This window comes from Dermacentor silvarum, chromosome 3, assembly GCF_013339745.2.
Source record: "Dermacentor silvarum isolate Dsil-2018 chromosome 3, BIME_Dsil_1.4, whole genome shotgun sequence".
In the NCBI taxonomy this organism is placed as follows: Eukaryota; Metazoa; Arthropoda; class Arachnida; order Ixodida; family Ixodidae; genus Dermacentor; species Dermacentor silvarum.
The window spans coordinates 4,637,530-4,650,519 of record NC_051156.1 but is presented as its reverse complement, the minus strand read 5'-3'; the positions used below and the strand labels follow the sequence as shown (position 1 = coordinate 4,650,519).

Below are 12,990 nucleotides of genomic sequence, written 5' to 3'. Positions count from 1 at the left end.
GATCGCAGCTGCCGCTAATGCGTACTTGCCGGTAAAATAGATACAAGCAAGGTGATCGGCCTAAGGGACAACGACACTTGGAAAGGGGATTCCCCAGCCCGACGGGCTTCCCCTCTAATTCGTGCATCCGCATCACGTAGGAAATTGCCGGCGTGGGGCCAGAATCACCTACTGCCCTGCGTAGCCCTGGCATGTGGCTTGCAATATAAATGCAATGCTGTATGTATAGTGCATATATACAGGGTGTCCCAGCTATCACGCAGCACGATTTAAAAAAAGGAATGGCGTTATGCAAAGCAAACCTAGTGCGTATTGTTTCCAGTACAGTGGAGTAGCCGCCAGTAATTTTTTCGCTACTGCGATTTAATTAGGTAGTTGTAATTATCTAACTCAAGAAGTACTGTCCTAATTATCAAAGTGTCAATGAGAAAATTGTAGAGCAACATGAAAAACTCCCGATACAGCTTTCTGTTGCTCAATACGTGCTACATAAATGTGTTTTTCCGAGTGTGAAAGAAACCCGCGAATACACGCAGAACTGCCGCGCGACTGGCCGCTTGAGGCACTTTGCGTGTATTCGTGGACGACACGGTCGAAGCTTTGGCCACAACTTCAGATGACATGTAAAAGCGCTTTCGGAGCTCATTAAACTTTGCCCAAACGGCGCGAACAGCGTATATGGTGCTTGTGATAAAAGCGAGGGTAAAAATGTATTCCAAGCTATCCAAACTCTCCGCTTATGAATTCAATAAGGGTCGCCTGTTTTGCTCTTCGTTCTTTATTTGGCAAACACTTAGAAGCAGCGGCTTGTCACGTTTCTGACTCAGTGAAGTTCGTCGGTTCGATCACTATCTGATTATTTTCTGCCTAATTTCGCTTGCCGGTGTGGTCAGTGCATTAGATTTGTTCTTGCTGCATACAAGGCTTGGAACGTAGCTGTGCTGTACTTTGTAATAGCGTGTAGCACAGATGTATTATCGCTAGTAACTCGCCTCCTGTGGACCGTCACGAAACATTCAGCTTCGACCATTCTTGTGCTGTCGGTGTAGTCGCTGTCACTCATTCTTTGCCGCATTGATTCAAGTGTGCGCCCATTCACGTATTCTTAATACGTGTTTTAATACGTATTAGTACGTATAATTAATATAATACGTAAATAATACGTGTTCTTAATACGTGTTAATAGCGGTGGATTGATGGGGTGCGCGTATGATTTGCTGCAGAAATAGTGACCGGCATATTAAGGAATAGAATGAATAAAATAAATAAACAGTCTGTTTATTTATTTTATTCTTATTCATTCTATTCCTTAATATGCCGGCCACTATTTCTGTAGCAAATCATACGCGCACCCCATCAATCCACCGCTCCACATTTTGCAGCACCAATGGAGCACAGTGCGTGAGCGAAAACCCTGTTGCATTTCCGACAGCTGATCGTAAATAAACAGGGCAGAAGCGGTAATAGTTTCGTATTCGTGCGCTTTCGCGGAGGCAACGTGTGGCAGCGCGCCGCAAGCGCCATATCGTTTCTAAAAAACAAACTGCCCAGCGAAAAGGGTCAATAAGTGCAAATCGATTCTATCAAATACATTTCACCAGTCACCCGGCTTAGTGTGACCTTTTATGAACGCTGCGACCTTCTTTTCGTCAGGGGTGTGCCATCGGTGGTCGGGCTGCGTTGGAAGGAGTCAGCTACTTCTTGGCCAAAGCACGCAGGGCACGCTCTCCGTAATCCGAAGGCGTGGAACCCCGAACTGTGTGACCGAGGCCCTGTGCCAAGAGCTCTTCGCGGCAGCCTTCCAGGCCGCTCGTTGTTTACTTCTCCGGGAGCTTGGAACGAGATCGACCTTCGGTTCGGTGTATATTGTGCCAGGCACCGCCGAGAAGTGCACAACGCGTCACGTTTCGCGACCGCTTGCCTCGGGATGAGGGCAGCAGCGCACCGCTTCCGGCTTCGGGTCGCTGAAAGCAGGAGTCGTCTGGCCAGACCTTGCACGCATTGACACGACGTGCATGTTTGTAGGCGTTCTAATTTTAGCCGCTGGCGCGCCGCGTCCCTGACCGTGTGCGGCGGCGGCGGCGTTTCGTTTGTCTCGATGTTTTGTGTGTTCTGTGCGCGAAAGGCGCGCGCGTTCGCCCCTTGGCGTTTGTTTGCTGCCTTCTATTAAAACCGCCTTGTCGGAGGCCCGTGTCTGCGATTTCTCTCTCCGCGCGCGTGACGTCACATTCGCAGCCGCGAGTCGAGCTCTGCATTCCGCGGTACGCGAAAGGAAAAAAGAAAGAGTGCCACCTTGAACGTTTGGCGCGCGATTACAGCTGTGGGTTTGTATTGACCCTTTTGGAAAACTTTCCGACGCAGTTCCTTCACTATTGTGAAGTGGCCATTCCTTTAAACAAAACTTGGGTGCAGTGCTGATGAGTTTTAATGCGTGGCCACTCTGATCACGCACATACACCGCTCTAGAAGGGTGCCATTGTATTGTCAAGCATCTCGCAAGGCACTGCGTGACAGCTGCTGGTTATAGTGAACTTCAGGTTGTTTACTGAGACGGAGGCTGGATGCATGCGAAAACAGGAGAAGCTGCATTTAACTTCTTTACAAAACTACTCCACTATATGGCCACAGGTTGCTCCAGATGATGTCTTTGAAACTCAAAAGCTCAGACTAAATGTGGATTGATGGCTTGTAAATTACAGCTCAAGGTAATGACGCAAAATAGAATTCAGAGCAAAATGTGACGAATGCTGTTTTTTCGGTACTGCTCTTTACTGTCTGGTCTTCTTGAGTGTCACTACTCAGCTCTGTAATTTCTCAGCTATCAATTAATTACAACTAGTGAAACCTGCCATTCTGTTTTCTTCACTTAAAGGGCCCCTAAACCACCTCTGAAATTCTTCTAACTTATTTCAAATAAATATATCCATGCCATACAGCATACCATGGTGATCATCTTTCATGAAAGTGGCACTGATGCACACCGTGGGTTAGCCACAAATTCAAACAGTTTTGTGCTTCCTTTCTGTCCTTTTCCACTCCCTCTTATGCAAGTTGTGATGCCAGCAGGGTAGCTGTCTGTTGATCTGCCAACGAGGGACGATAGTGCCAACATGAAGAGAGCCTGCTGTGTGTTCTTAGAATGGAGGGGGAGTTCACCCATTGTGTGCCACTAATCCTTTTGTAAAGCTTCAATTCGTTTGTAGGGACACAGAAAGCGATTAGGGGTGGGCAGTGGCGTCTCTACTGTCCGTCCCTAAAACGGCATACGATAGGTTGGGGGCCAATATTTGGTACCGGCACGTGACAACCCTACTCGTAGCTGTCACTGCATTGCATGGAGTTGGTGAGAGTATGAGGCAAGGAGGAGAGAGCACCAGTAGACGAGAGCAAAACCGTGGCGGCTGCATACTCGTTCATAAATCACCTGTAACTTTGCTATCAGAGCACCATTTCAAAAAATTATTTCGGCTCTATAATCATTGTAATCTAGTACACAGCAGCCACTACATAACTAATTTTCAAGATCGGGGTGGCTTAGGGGGCCCTTTAAGCTGTAAATATTGTAACGGTATGTACATGCTTAGATACTCAGAAGAGCAACTTGACCCCTCACAATCACTCGCTCTCAACGGAACAAAGTCCTAGCCACATTTTCTTTTTTTTAATTTCTTGGCTCGTGATGACAGTAGCATGAGTTAGGTTAGCAGTGAATGGACTGTGAGAAAAATTCAGGGCACCCTGTTCAATGGATGATTTGAGCTCATCAGACTGTGCCATTGCTAGGTCATGGATGTTTGTAGCCTCTGGGTGTCATTAAGCATATTCTGCCTTGTTGTGTTATTGCTGGCCTTGTTGTAGGCTGTAAACTTTTTGAGGTTAATTGACTGAGAAGTTAATTATTTCTTCACAATGCAAAAGAAAATGGAGCAAGAGCGTAAGGCACAAAACCCGACAAGGGCCCTTGCTCCAGACATTTCGAACAGACAAGGTGCACCTGCATGCTACGTATTTATTTATTTGTACCAGTGTACTGACTGCTTTTTCTTTTTTCTGTCATTGCAACCAGCCTGTATAAACATCAAGTACAATACGTAAAGTACAAAATGAGTGATGCAACACTGAAACAGTAATTATAGATTCACAGATTCTGCATAAAAAAAACACGTGCTCATGGATTCTTGCTATGACATTCTGTATCATGAACTGTGAATGCATGCCAATGCATGTGTTGCAGCATGGTTCAGTGCCTGTAAAGTGCTTTCATTTCTCTGTAGCAAGATGAACTGGTGAAGACCTTTCTGGACCGTACCCTGACGTCGCGCCTGGGGATGCGGATGTTGGCTGAACACCACATAGCCCTGCGCAAGGACAGGGTGAGCATACTTGATGGTGCTTTTTTTTTTCATGTGGATGACCTTGCAAGTCATAATTATGTTTTGTGTAGCACTTTATAGATGAGATGTAAGTGCTCAATGTTTCTAGCATTCTTATAAATTTGTAGTTATCTGAGTGGTGTGGCACGCTGTTGCTTGTCACAGTAGCAGTTACTGAATTAAAAAAAAGAAACATGACAAATACAACTTTGCACTGAATAGCATAACGTACTAACAAAGGAAGTATTTGCTTTTTTTTTTTGTAGCTGTAGTAAATGTTGACAGGCAGAAATTTCTGTAGGAACACATATTCTGGTTTTGTCATGAAAAAATATTCGTAATTTACTTGACTGTTATTTCCTTTAGGCTAACATGCAGTGAAGTCATAACTTATGTTAGGCTTGTGTACTGGAACTTTTAAACATTCGAGTTAGTAAAGTTGCTTCGAAAGCTTATGGCATGGGCGAGTGCTGATAACATTGCATTGTCATGTCATCTAGCAACAAGCACCTGCAGCTGGGACATCACTCAGGTGTTTGTGCTTTAAACTCTGGTTGCAGGTGTGCTGTTCTTACTTCAGGGAATCAGCAGCACAAAGTAAACACAGACAGAGAGCACATATGACAGGTTGGGTGCCAACCTCTAACTGAGATTATTGAGAAGAGTTTAGTGACCTTGTCGGTCAATTTTAATGACCGACAAGGTCGTTAAAAATCTCTGTAAGCAGCCTTGTTAGTTACTGTATATGAACATTTGAATATGTTTTCCTTACGCTATTAATATATTTTGTTTGATCTGACTGGAGGTACTGCAGTAAAATGAGTGTTTTGACGCTTACTCATCCTGAGACTGTGGCATTCGCTTTTGCTTACAAATTTGATAAGAGTAATTTTTTATTACCCACATAAACCTTGTGTCAAACCAAAGAGCATTGTTGCAGCTGTATGGCTGTGACCTTCACTTCAATATCTTTGGTTCTCTCAGCATAAGTCTGCAGCTGATGTTTTGCCTTACCTATTGCTCATTTATTGCACTGTTTTAACTCTCCTGAAAAAATTGGAACAATTATATAAATGTTCTTTTTTTTTCTATTTTGCAGCTTTAGATAATATTGTCTCTTGCCTATCATTGGAAATGCAGAGATCGCAGTTTGGAGAACGTTTTAACTTTGGCCCCACTTTTAATTTTTCTGCCTGCATGCAATAGACGATTTCTAAGCTTTGTTATCCAACAATTGTACCAATTTTAACGAAGTTCACTGCAGTTCATTGAAAATGTGTGATTGATGTGGCTTGTGGTGGCAGTTTTTATTCCAGTGCTACCAGGAAGTACTGTTAGGGTGACGGGCTTGACAACTTTATTTCAATTGCATATGATGCAACTTTTCAATCAAGATAGGCAAATATCTGTAGGAGGTACTCGCATCACGTCATCCACTAGGTGCGCTGGTGTTTAACCAGTCTATGCCAACGTGCTGGCACACACGATTGCTGTGCCATGAAGATTATAATTGTATCTGTGTTTTAGCCCGTTGTTTCGAACACCGTGCAGGGGCTTGTAACTTTGACTGCGCTGCCACGTTATTACGAGAAAGTGTAGAGGTATGATTTCAGTGTGGTTTTGACATTTCATAGCACAGCACGGTCGCCACTTGGTAAATTAGGATCTGCGAATGCCTCCTGTTGATAACATTTTCTCTCCCGCATGAAAATGATCTTAAATTTCATATGAAAATTATCTTAAATTTAAAGTACTTTTTGCATTTCAGTGTTTTGACAAACTTTTGGAAATGTTACTCACTTCACCTGATCAGATTTAAGTTTTTTTCTACTTTGAATGCTCCATCAGCTCTTGATTGTTTCATGGCCTTGCTGAAAACTTAGCTTCAGAATGTGGCAATTTAGTCACTTCAGCATTCCATTTTTTTTAATTAGGATATGGTATTTATGCAGTAAAAGCTGCTTCTACAATTATCTTATGTTCTACTAATGCCATGAATTCTATTAAAATTCAACAAATTTTGTCTAGGATAGTGCACTTTTTCTAGTACAGGTGTTAAGGTGCATGCTTATGATAGAGCCAGAAGGAAATTGTAATAAGAGCGTGAACGGCCACTTTCACAGCCTAAGCCTGTGTTATTACAGTTTCTGTTCCACAGGTACTCTGTAGGACATGAGCATGAAGACGAGAATGGCAACACAAGCACTTGCAACTGATTTTTATTACAAAAAGTGTTAATATATACAGGGGACACCCTTTAAGCAGGACCTCAAGGGAACAGGGAAATATGTTCCGTTTATCAGAAGTTCCATTTACTGCTCTTTTCAAAGAAGCAGATACTTTATTGCCAATAGATGTGGTATATCTAATTACAAAGATTTTTCTCACAAATTTTATACTTGCAAGCAGCTGCTGACTAAAGCTTGCAGCACAGACCATAATTACAAAAAAAGTCATAGTAAAAAAAAATATTACCGTTTTAGGGAAGCAACTTTGACCTTCTGATTGTGCTGGCATTTCCATGCTGCCATTGTAAATGCTAAGCAAACTTACCGGTCACCGACATTGCCAGCACAAGGAAACTGCAGCCATCCAAACTAACCATGGCACTAACCAAAGCCAGCAAAAGATGGCTTGGCAAGAGTATGGAGAACTGGCGAGAAAACCCTAAAAGTAAAGGCACAAATGCAAATGCGTATCGCAGTGCTGTTGAGATTGGTCGCTCAGTTTCGTTTTCGGTAGTATTTTCAGTTTTGTTTACTTGGGGCGCGAAAAAATGTGGTTCCGTTAAAAAAATATTTTTTTTCCATTGCCTTGAAGGTGTCCTGAACCATCCCTCGCACTTGGTGAAATAACGCAGTCCGCGGATAGCGTACGCTACTGTGAAGATCTCGGCCAAATTTTATAGTTGTGTGTGGTGGATGGAGCTCATAAGCAGAGCGCTAAGTTGCATATTTCTCAAACACTTTCTGTTTTCAACTGGGGCCTTCTCGTCACCCAGTTTGAAGCCGCTGGCTTCTTTGCTATGTCGTCATGTGCAAGATTCCCATAGACGGCTGCTATTGGCTGATAGCTGACATCAATCAAGAAGGGTGTTTGGATCAGTCCACTTCTTCCTAGTGTTATATTGACGCAGTATAATAGTAAACAGGCTGAAGTAAGTGAAAATGAGTGTTTGAAATTTCAATAAGAATTACGTACTTGCGGAAGAAGCCGACTATCGTCTGCTCACGTTCGACCGCGCTTGCCTGCGTAGGAGTTCAGCTGTGGCTACACTGCTTATTGGTGTTGTAGCTGTTGGCCCTCGCTAATTTCGATTAGTTTTGAACGCTGAACTAGCCTTGAACAGCATGAAACTTAGTCAGACCACATGTACACTTGAAAACGCGTGCTCGCTCTTGGCTACAAAGCTTGGCAGATATCGCTTTGTATTGAGCTTTTGACAGCCTGTCAAAATGAGGAAGTTGGATGGGGCTACTATTTGCTGGTCAAGCTGTTGCAGGAAAAAGCTGGTCTGCACCATGTAGCACAGCCAGACGAGCAAATGAGTGTGAGCGCGCATTCCAGCCCTACCTTGCACAAAGCAGACGCTGCACATACGCAGTACACTTGCAGTAGTTGCACGTAGCTGTGGTCTGCTACATACAGTGGAACCTCATTGATACGATCTTCGGGGGAACCAGAAAATGAAATGTATCATGCTAAAAATTGTATCATATAAAGCAAGCCCCAAAACTTAAGAAAACAGGCTTACTTGGTGACAAACTCACTAGGAAAGCTTCCTGTGGTGTCGACTGATACTGCTCTGCATAACACACGCATTATGCAGAGCAGCATCACTCGACATCACACGAACCGCAGCTAACACACTTTTATTGAGCAACTTTAAAATAGCTCATCAGTTCTTGCTGAACTTTCTTTCCAAGTCCGTAAACAAGTTATTTTCAAAGTTAAAAAAAAAAAAAAAAAACACGAAGCCACCATTTCCTCACTCAGCTGTCCATTTGCGACTGAAGCCCCGGAGAGTGCCTAATGCTGCGAGTGCGTCGCCAGCAGATGAGCACTCGGTTGTCGCAGCTGTCACCACTTCCTTTGGTGCTGACGATAGTGAGTTTTTCTTTGAAAGTCAGCGCCTTGCGTTTCCTTGACATAGCCTCGGAGTTCACGGCACCACGAGGCCAAGAATTCAGAAACAAATGAACACCGTAGAGCAGCGTGACACAATGAGTGATACGACTAGTGGACGAGGGCAGGCGCTTCATTCAGCCACGTGACCGCATGAAGATCTTGCCTGAAAAGCCAATCAAAACAAGTGCGAGTGAAAGCTGACGCGAGCAGATGATACTACAAATGCAAAAATAGGGGTCGGCGAGTTCACATGACATCAGTTTCCCGCGCATATGTCACTGAAGGGGCAGCTCTCATTGGTGTGCTTTGCTCGTGGCTCGTTTGCCGCCAGGGTAGCAATTAAATCGGCCCAAAATTGATCCCTCCCATGGCACGAAAAACCTGCGTCGTGGCAGTTTAGTGGCGTTCATTTTTTTGCTAGTGTTGCCGTCTCTTAACATGCTTTTCATGGGTCGTTAGAATGTAATTTAGTCTAGTACAGTTGAATATAAAGCTACGAGTTTCAGAAAAAATACTATTTTGCAGTCATATCATCCAATTTCAGGGGAAAACGTGATCGTATCAACCGCATAAAAATACATTACTGCATTGCGCCGGGAAAAGAAAAAAAAAACATGTCATTCCAAAAAACGTATTACGCAAAATCTTATCAAGGAGGTTCCACTGTAATACTGCGGCCACCGTGGGGTTCCGCGATGAGCCCGCTTGCTGAGCGCTCTGTGGCGCACTGAGGACAACCACGTTTGGGATGTCATTGGCACCAAAATTGGAAATAGTGGCGCCTATGTGGACATCTAAAATCAAACTTGAACTGCGTGCCACGGTGATGTTCAGTCAGCGGAGCATTGTGAACATGCCCTGCTCTGCTGTAGACCTTGCAGTTCAAGGCATTGGAAGGAGTGGGAACACTGTGAAGAGGATCATGGGTGATCTTTGATTGCCAAGAGTTTCACTTTTGTGTGAACACATTGAAGTACTTTTTGCTGCAAATTATTTCTTAATTAGTCTACTGTAACTTCAGATTCATTTCTCGACTTCAATAAAAAGTGTTAGGGCCCCTTTAGTATAAAACCAACCAAACATAGGGCTGTTCCATTTAAGTGGCTGGTCTGTTTAAGTGATTTCCTTTTACCGAAGTTCTACGTTATACCTAAACAAGTGCAGCAAGAAGATTTCACAACAGAAGCAGTTGAAGTGATCACATTTCACAGAAAGAGCTACTTCTGATGGGGAGATAGAATGTCTTTGTAAGCGGTTAAAGATTTCAAATATGATTGAGCCTGCTCTCTTTCACTCTGCTTCTGCTGTTAAGTATTTTATTGCTGCAGTGGTTTTAGATAGCTGTGCTAATGCTTTCCAAAATGAAATTGAGTTGTGAGTCAGTGTTGTCATTGTTTCATTCGTGTCATGTCTATAGTTTGCGCTCTTTCAACTGCAATAAACTGAGTCCAATTGGTGGTCCCTCTCTTCGGGCAGAGATGCTCCTATCACCAGTCTGCTGTAGTTGGCTGCGGCATGGTGCACTTACAGTGGTCGGGGGTGTAGTATACGGCGCCCCCTGGGGGTGCATGGAGAAAGCAGTGCTGTGGGTGCATGTGAATCTTGTTTCTCTCCCGCACAGCCGCATCACGTGGGCATCATCAACACTGCGATGAGGCCTAAAGATGTCATTGAGAAGTGGGCTGACTTTGTCCGGTATGGCTCTCCTGCCATGTGTTCCTCCTTTCATTTCCACATATCTAAATGACTGCTCTTATTGTACCTCGTTGGATTGGGATTGTCCTCTAAATGAACTGCTGTTGTAGTGTAGCCTCTCAGCAACGAATGATAGCGTAGTAGGTTAGCCCAGCTGTGTTTCTTTAAAAGGTGACATGGCTTAGGAGCATTAGGAGCATTTCTTTCTTTCTTTTTTTTCATGTATTTACCCATTCTGTAGAAACTGGAATGCTTTTTGAAAAATGTCTGATTTTAAGTATGTGATGAAGTTATAACACAGATCAATTTGTGGTACACTGAAGTAATAAAATTATGTTTGTTTTCAACTTTAGCTATAAATATCTTCATGAAACTGCTATTGAAGCATGGCCAGATAGCCTAAAACCAAAGAAGGCTACATTGGAGGGACATTTTTGTCTAACTTAACTTATTTTAGCGCATATACTCAACCGAAATGTTACACATAGGGAGATAATTGAATATGTATTTACAGACAACTTTCAAAGTATTATGGAACAGCCAAGGTGGCAGGTAGGCTAACTAGAAAATTCTGTATATTCATCACACCTGGTCATCATTGTCACTATGCTCACAGCGCCCCATTAATATCAAGTGTAGTTATTGGTTATTGTCTTGCAAGATATTTTGATATAGTACTTCTTGAATAATTATAGCAGTTGCATCCTGAAACAGTGGTAATCTGCGTTAATCTGCGTCAGCATTACTGATAGGTTTGATAGGCACGGTATTTTCTTCATTGCGTTATGGTAGATCGCACATCATATTCTTTGATCTTTTTATGCTTATGTTGCATATAATTTTCTAAACACTTTGACAAAGCTGCATCTCTTAAATGATTATAAGAGTACAAAATTTATTGTGTTCCTGTGAAAATCACTTAATCATGCATACTTTGACTCCTGCAATTACATTTTTGATGAGGGATACATCTGTTGCACATTTTGTGTATTAATAGTGCCATTGCTGAACAGGCATAGATGTGACAGAGAACAAAGCATTGTTATTCTGTATGCTGTATTGATAACTGGGCTGTCTGTGCACTTAATCACTTGTCCCTTGATGATATTTGCACATGTACCATGCAAAGACCTGTTCAGGCACCAAAGCAGTGGTGCTATATATTATTCACAAACAAAAGTTCATAAGCATTGCTTGTGCTGCAAATTGGTACATCACTATGAATGGGCAGTTTGATTTTCTTGATAGCTGTGTATGACTTCGTTTTGTTTGTTGGTTTGACGTTTGGGTTTTGAAATTTAGGAAAGCTGTTTTTTCTTGCTCTACTACCAAATGTTTGCGTCAGAAAGTATTGTTCAGTGCAGTTATGTTTGAAATGCAGCCCTGTATTTGAGACCAGCCCTTTTCATCTGTGAACTGCTACACCAGCATTTTGACATTGCCAGTATATTTACGGGCAGTTTCATGAGTGATATTGCAGAGCTCATAACAGGGCCCTTGTTCATAAAGAAGTGTGTTCTTATGTTAGAACTGTTCACAAGAGCAGACGGCAGACAGCCAGCCGTTCATGATATGGGACATATGGTTAGCGAAGTCAGCCAGCCTATTGCAAGCAGCAGTTACAAAGGAAAAGCTTCGTGAATACAGCCTCAGATTTTTTAGGAAGACGTTCTTTTTTGCTTACAGTGGTGTGTTCTTAAACCATGTATCATGCAACTAAATAATCATGTCTGACTTTACAATGTCGGAGAAAAGGCCAGTTGCAAGTAAAGGCGAGTTAGCCAGGAAATGAATCTGCATCAGAATCGGCATTAGAACATCAGATAAGTTTTCTGTCTTAGTATTTAATTGTTAGAAAGATAGATTGATTATTCTTTCAATATAAAGACATTTCCCCGCTTTGCCCGAAGACATTACAGCAGGAGGATTACAAGCTTGAAAAAGATAATCCTCATTTACACCGCACACTTGCTCAATAGGCAGTCGATTCTACTGAGCTATAGTTAAAGAAAAAAAAAGGAATTTGCATACAGGTTCGTCCTGGTCTAGTATTCCCTAATTTTGCACACATGATCAGTACGTGCAGATATATAATTTGGTAATTTTAAGTAACTCTCGCTATCGATTCCCGTTTTATTATTGAATATTTGGTATAAAAGCTTTAACCGTAACTTTTTTTACGGAAGGAAAGTGGTTCCCAATTCAGCTCTTTCTTCATCTCAGTGCAACTGTACTGTCCATTCATCTCAAGTATGCCTTGTCGATTAGGCATACTTGAGATGGATCCCAAAGAGTACAAGCACATTCCAAGATAGGTCTATACCTCTTAGGTGCACAATGTTTCTAAGGTTGGAATTGGCAGGTACTAAATTTCTTTGAATATAATTCAATGCTACTGCAGTTTTACCAACCACATGGTCTACATGTGCATTCCAAGAACAATTGCCCGACAACAGCACACCTGAATATTTATACATGAATTTCTTACTTAAAATGTCAGTCCCTGTGTGGTAACATGTATTAATCATTTTCTTCTTTTTAGTAAAATGTTATGAAGCATTGGGCAGGCAATAATCATACTAAGTAAAACAAGAAACAGTAAATACTTCAGTTTACTTTAGTTGTAGAAGGCATTCATTGAGCAGTAGAACTTCATCGGAGATAGTAGGATTCTAGATCAGTTGCACGATCCCGCAGGTGGCCCACGGGCTGCATGCAGCCTGTAACTGGATTTGTAGTGGCCTACACCCAATTAGGACTTGCATTGTATGCTGGCGCTGGCAGTCATTGCATG

General features: G+C 42.5%; 1 protein-coding gene across 2 annotated transcripts in view; it reads left to right on the top strand.

The window, feature by feature from the left end:
- LOC119445285 (3-methyl-2-oxobutanoate dehydrogenase [lipoamide] kinase, mitochondrial-like) overlaps nucleotides 1-12,990 on the top strand; it is an 84,941-nt gene that overhangs the window by 57,437 nt on the left and 14,514 nt on the right. For both annotated transcript variants that reach the window (XM_037709599.2, XM_049663191.1), the window contains exons 6-7: nucleotides 4,275-4,373; nucleotides 10,123-10,196. In XM_037709599.2, the coding sequence (XP_037565527.1) occupies nucleotides 4,275-4,373; nucleotides 10,123-10,196 (173 nt within the window). The remainder of the gene's footprint in view (nucleotides 1-4,274; nucleotides 4,374-10,122; nucleotides 10,197-12,990) is intronic.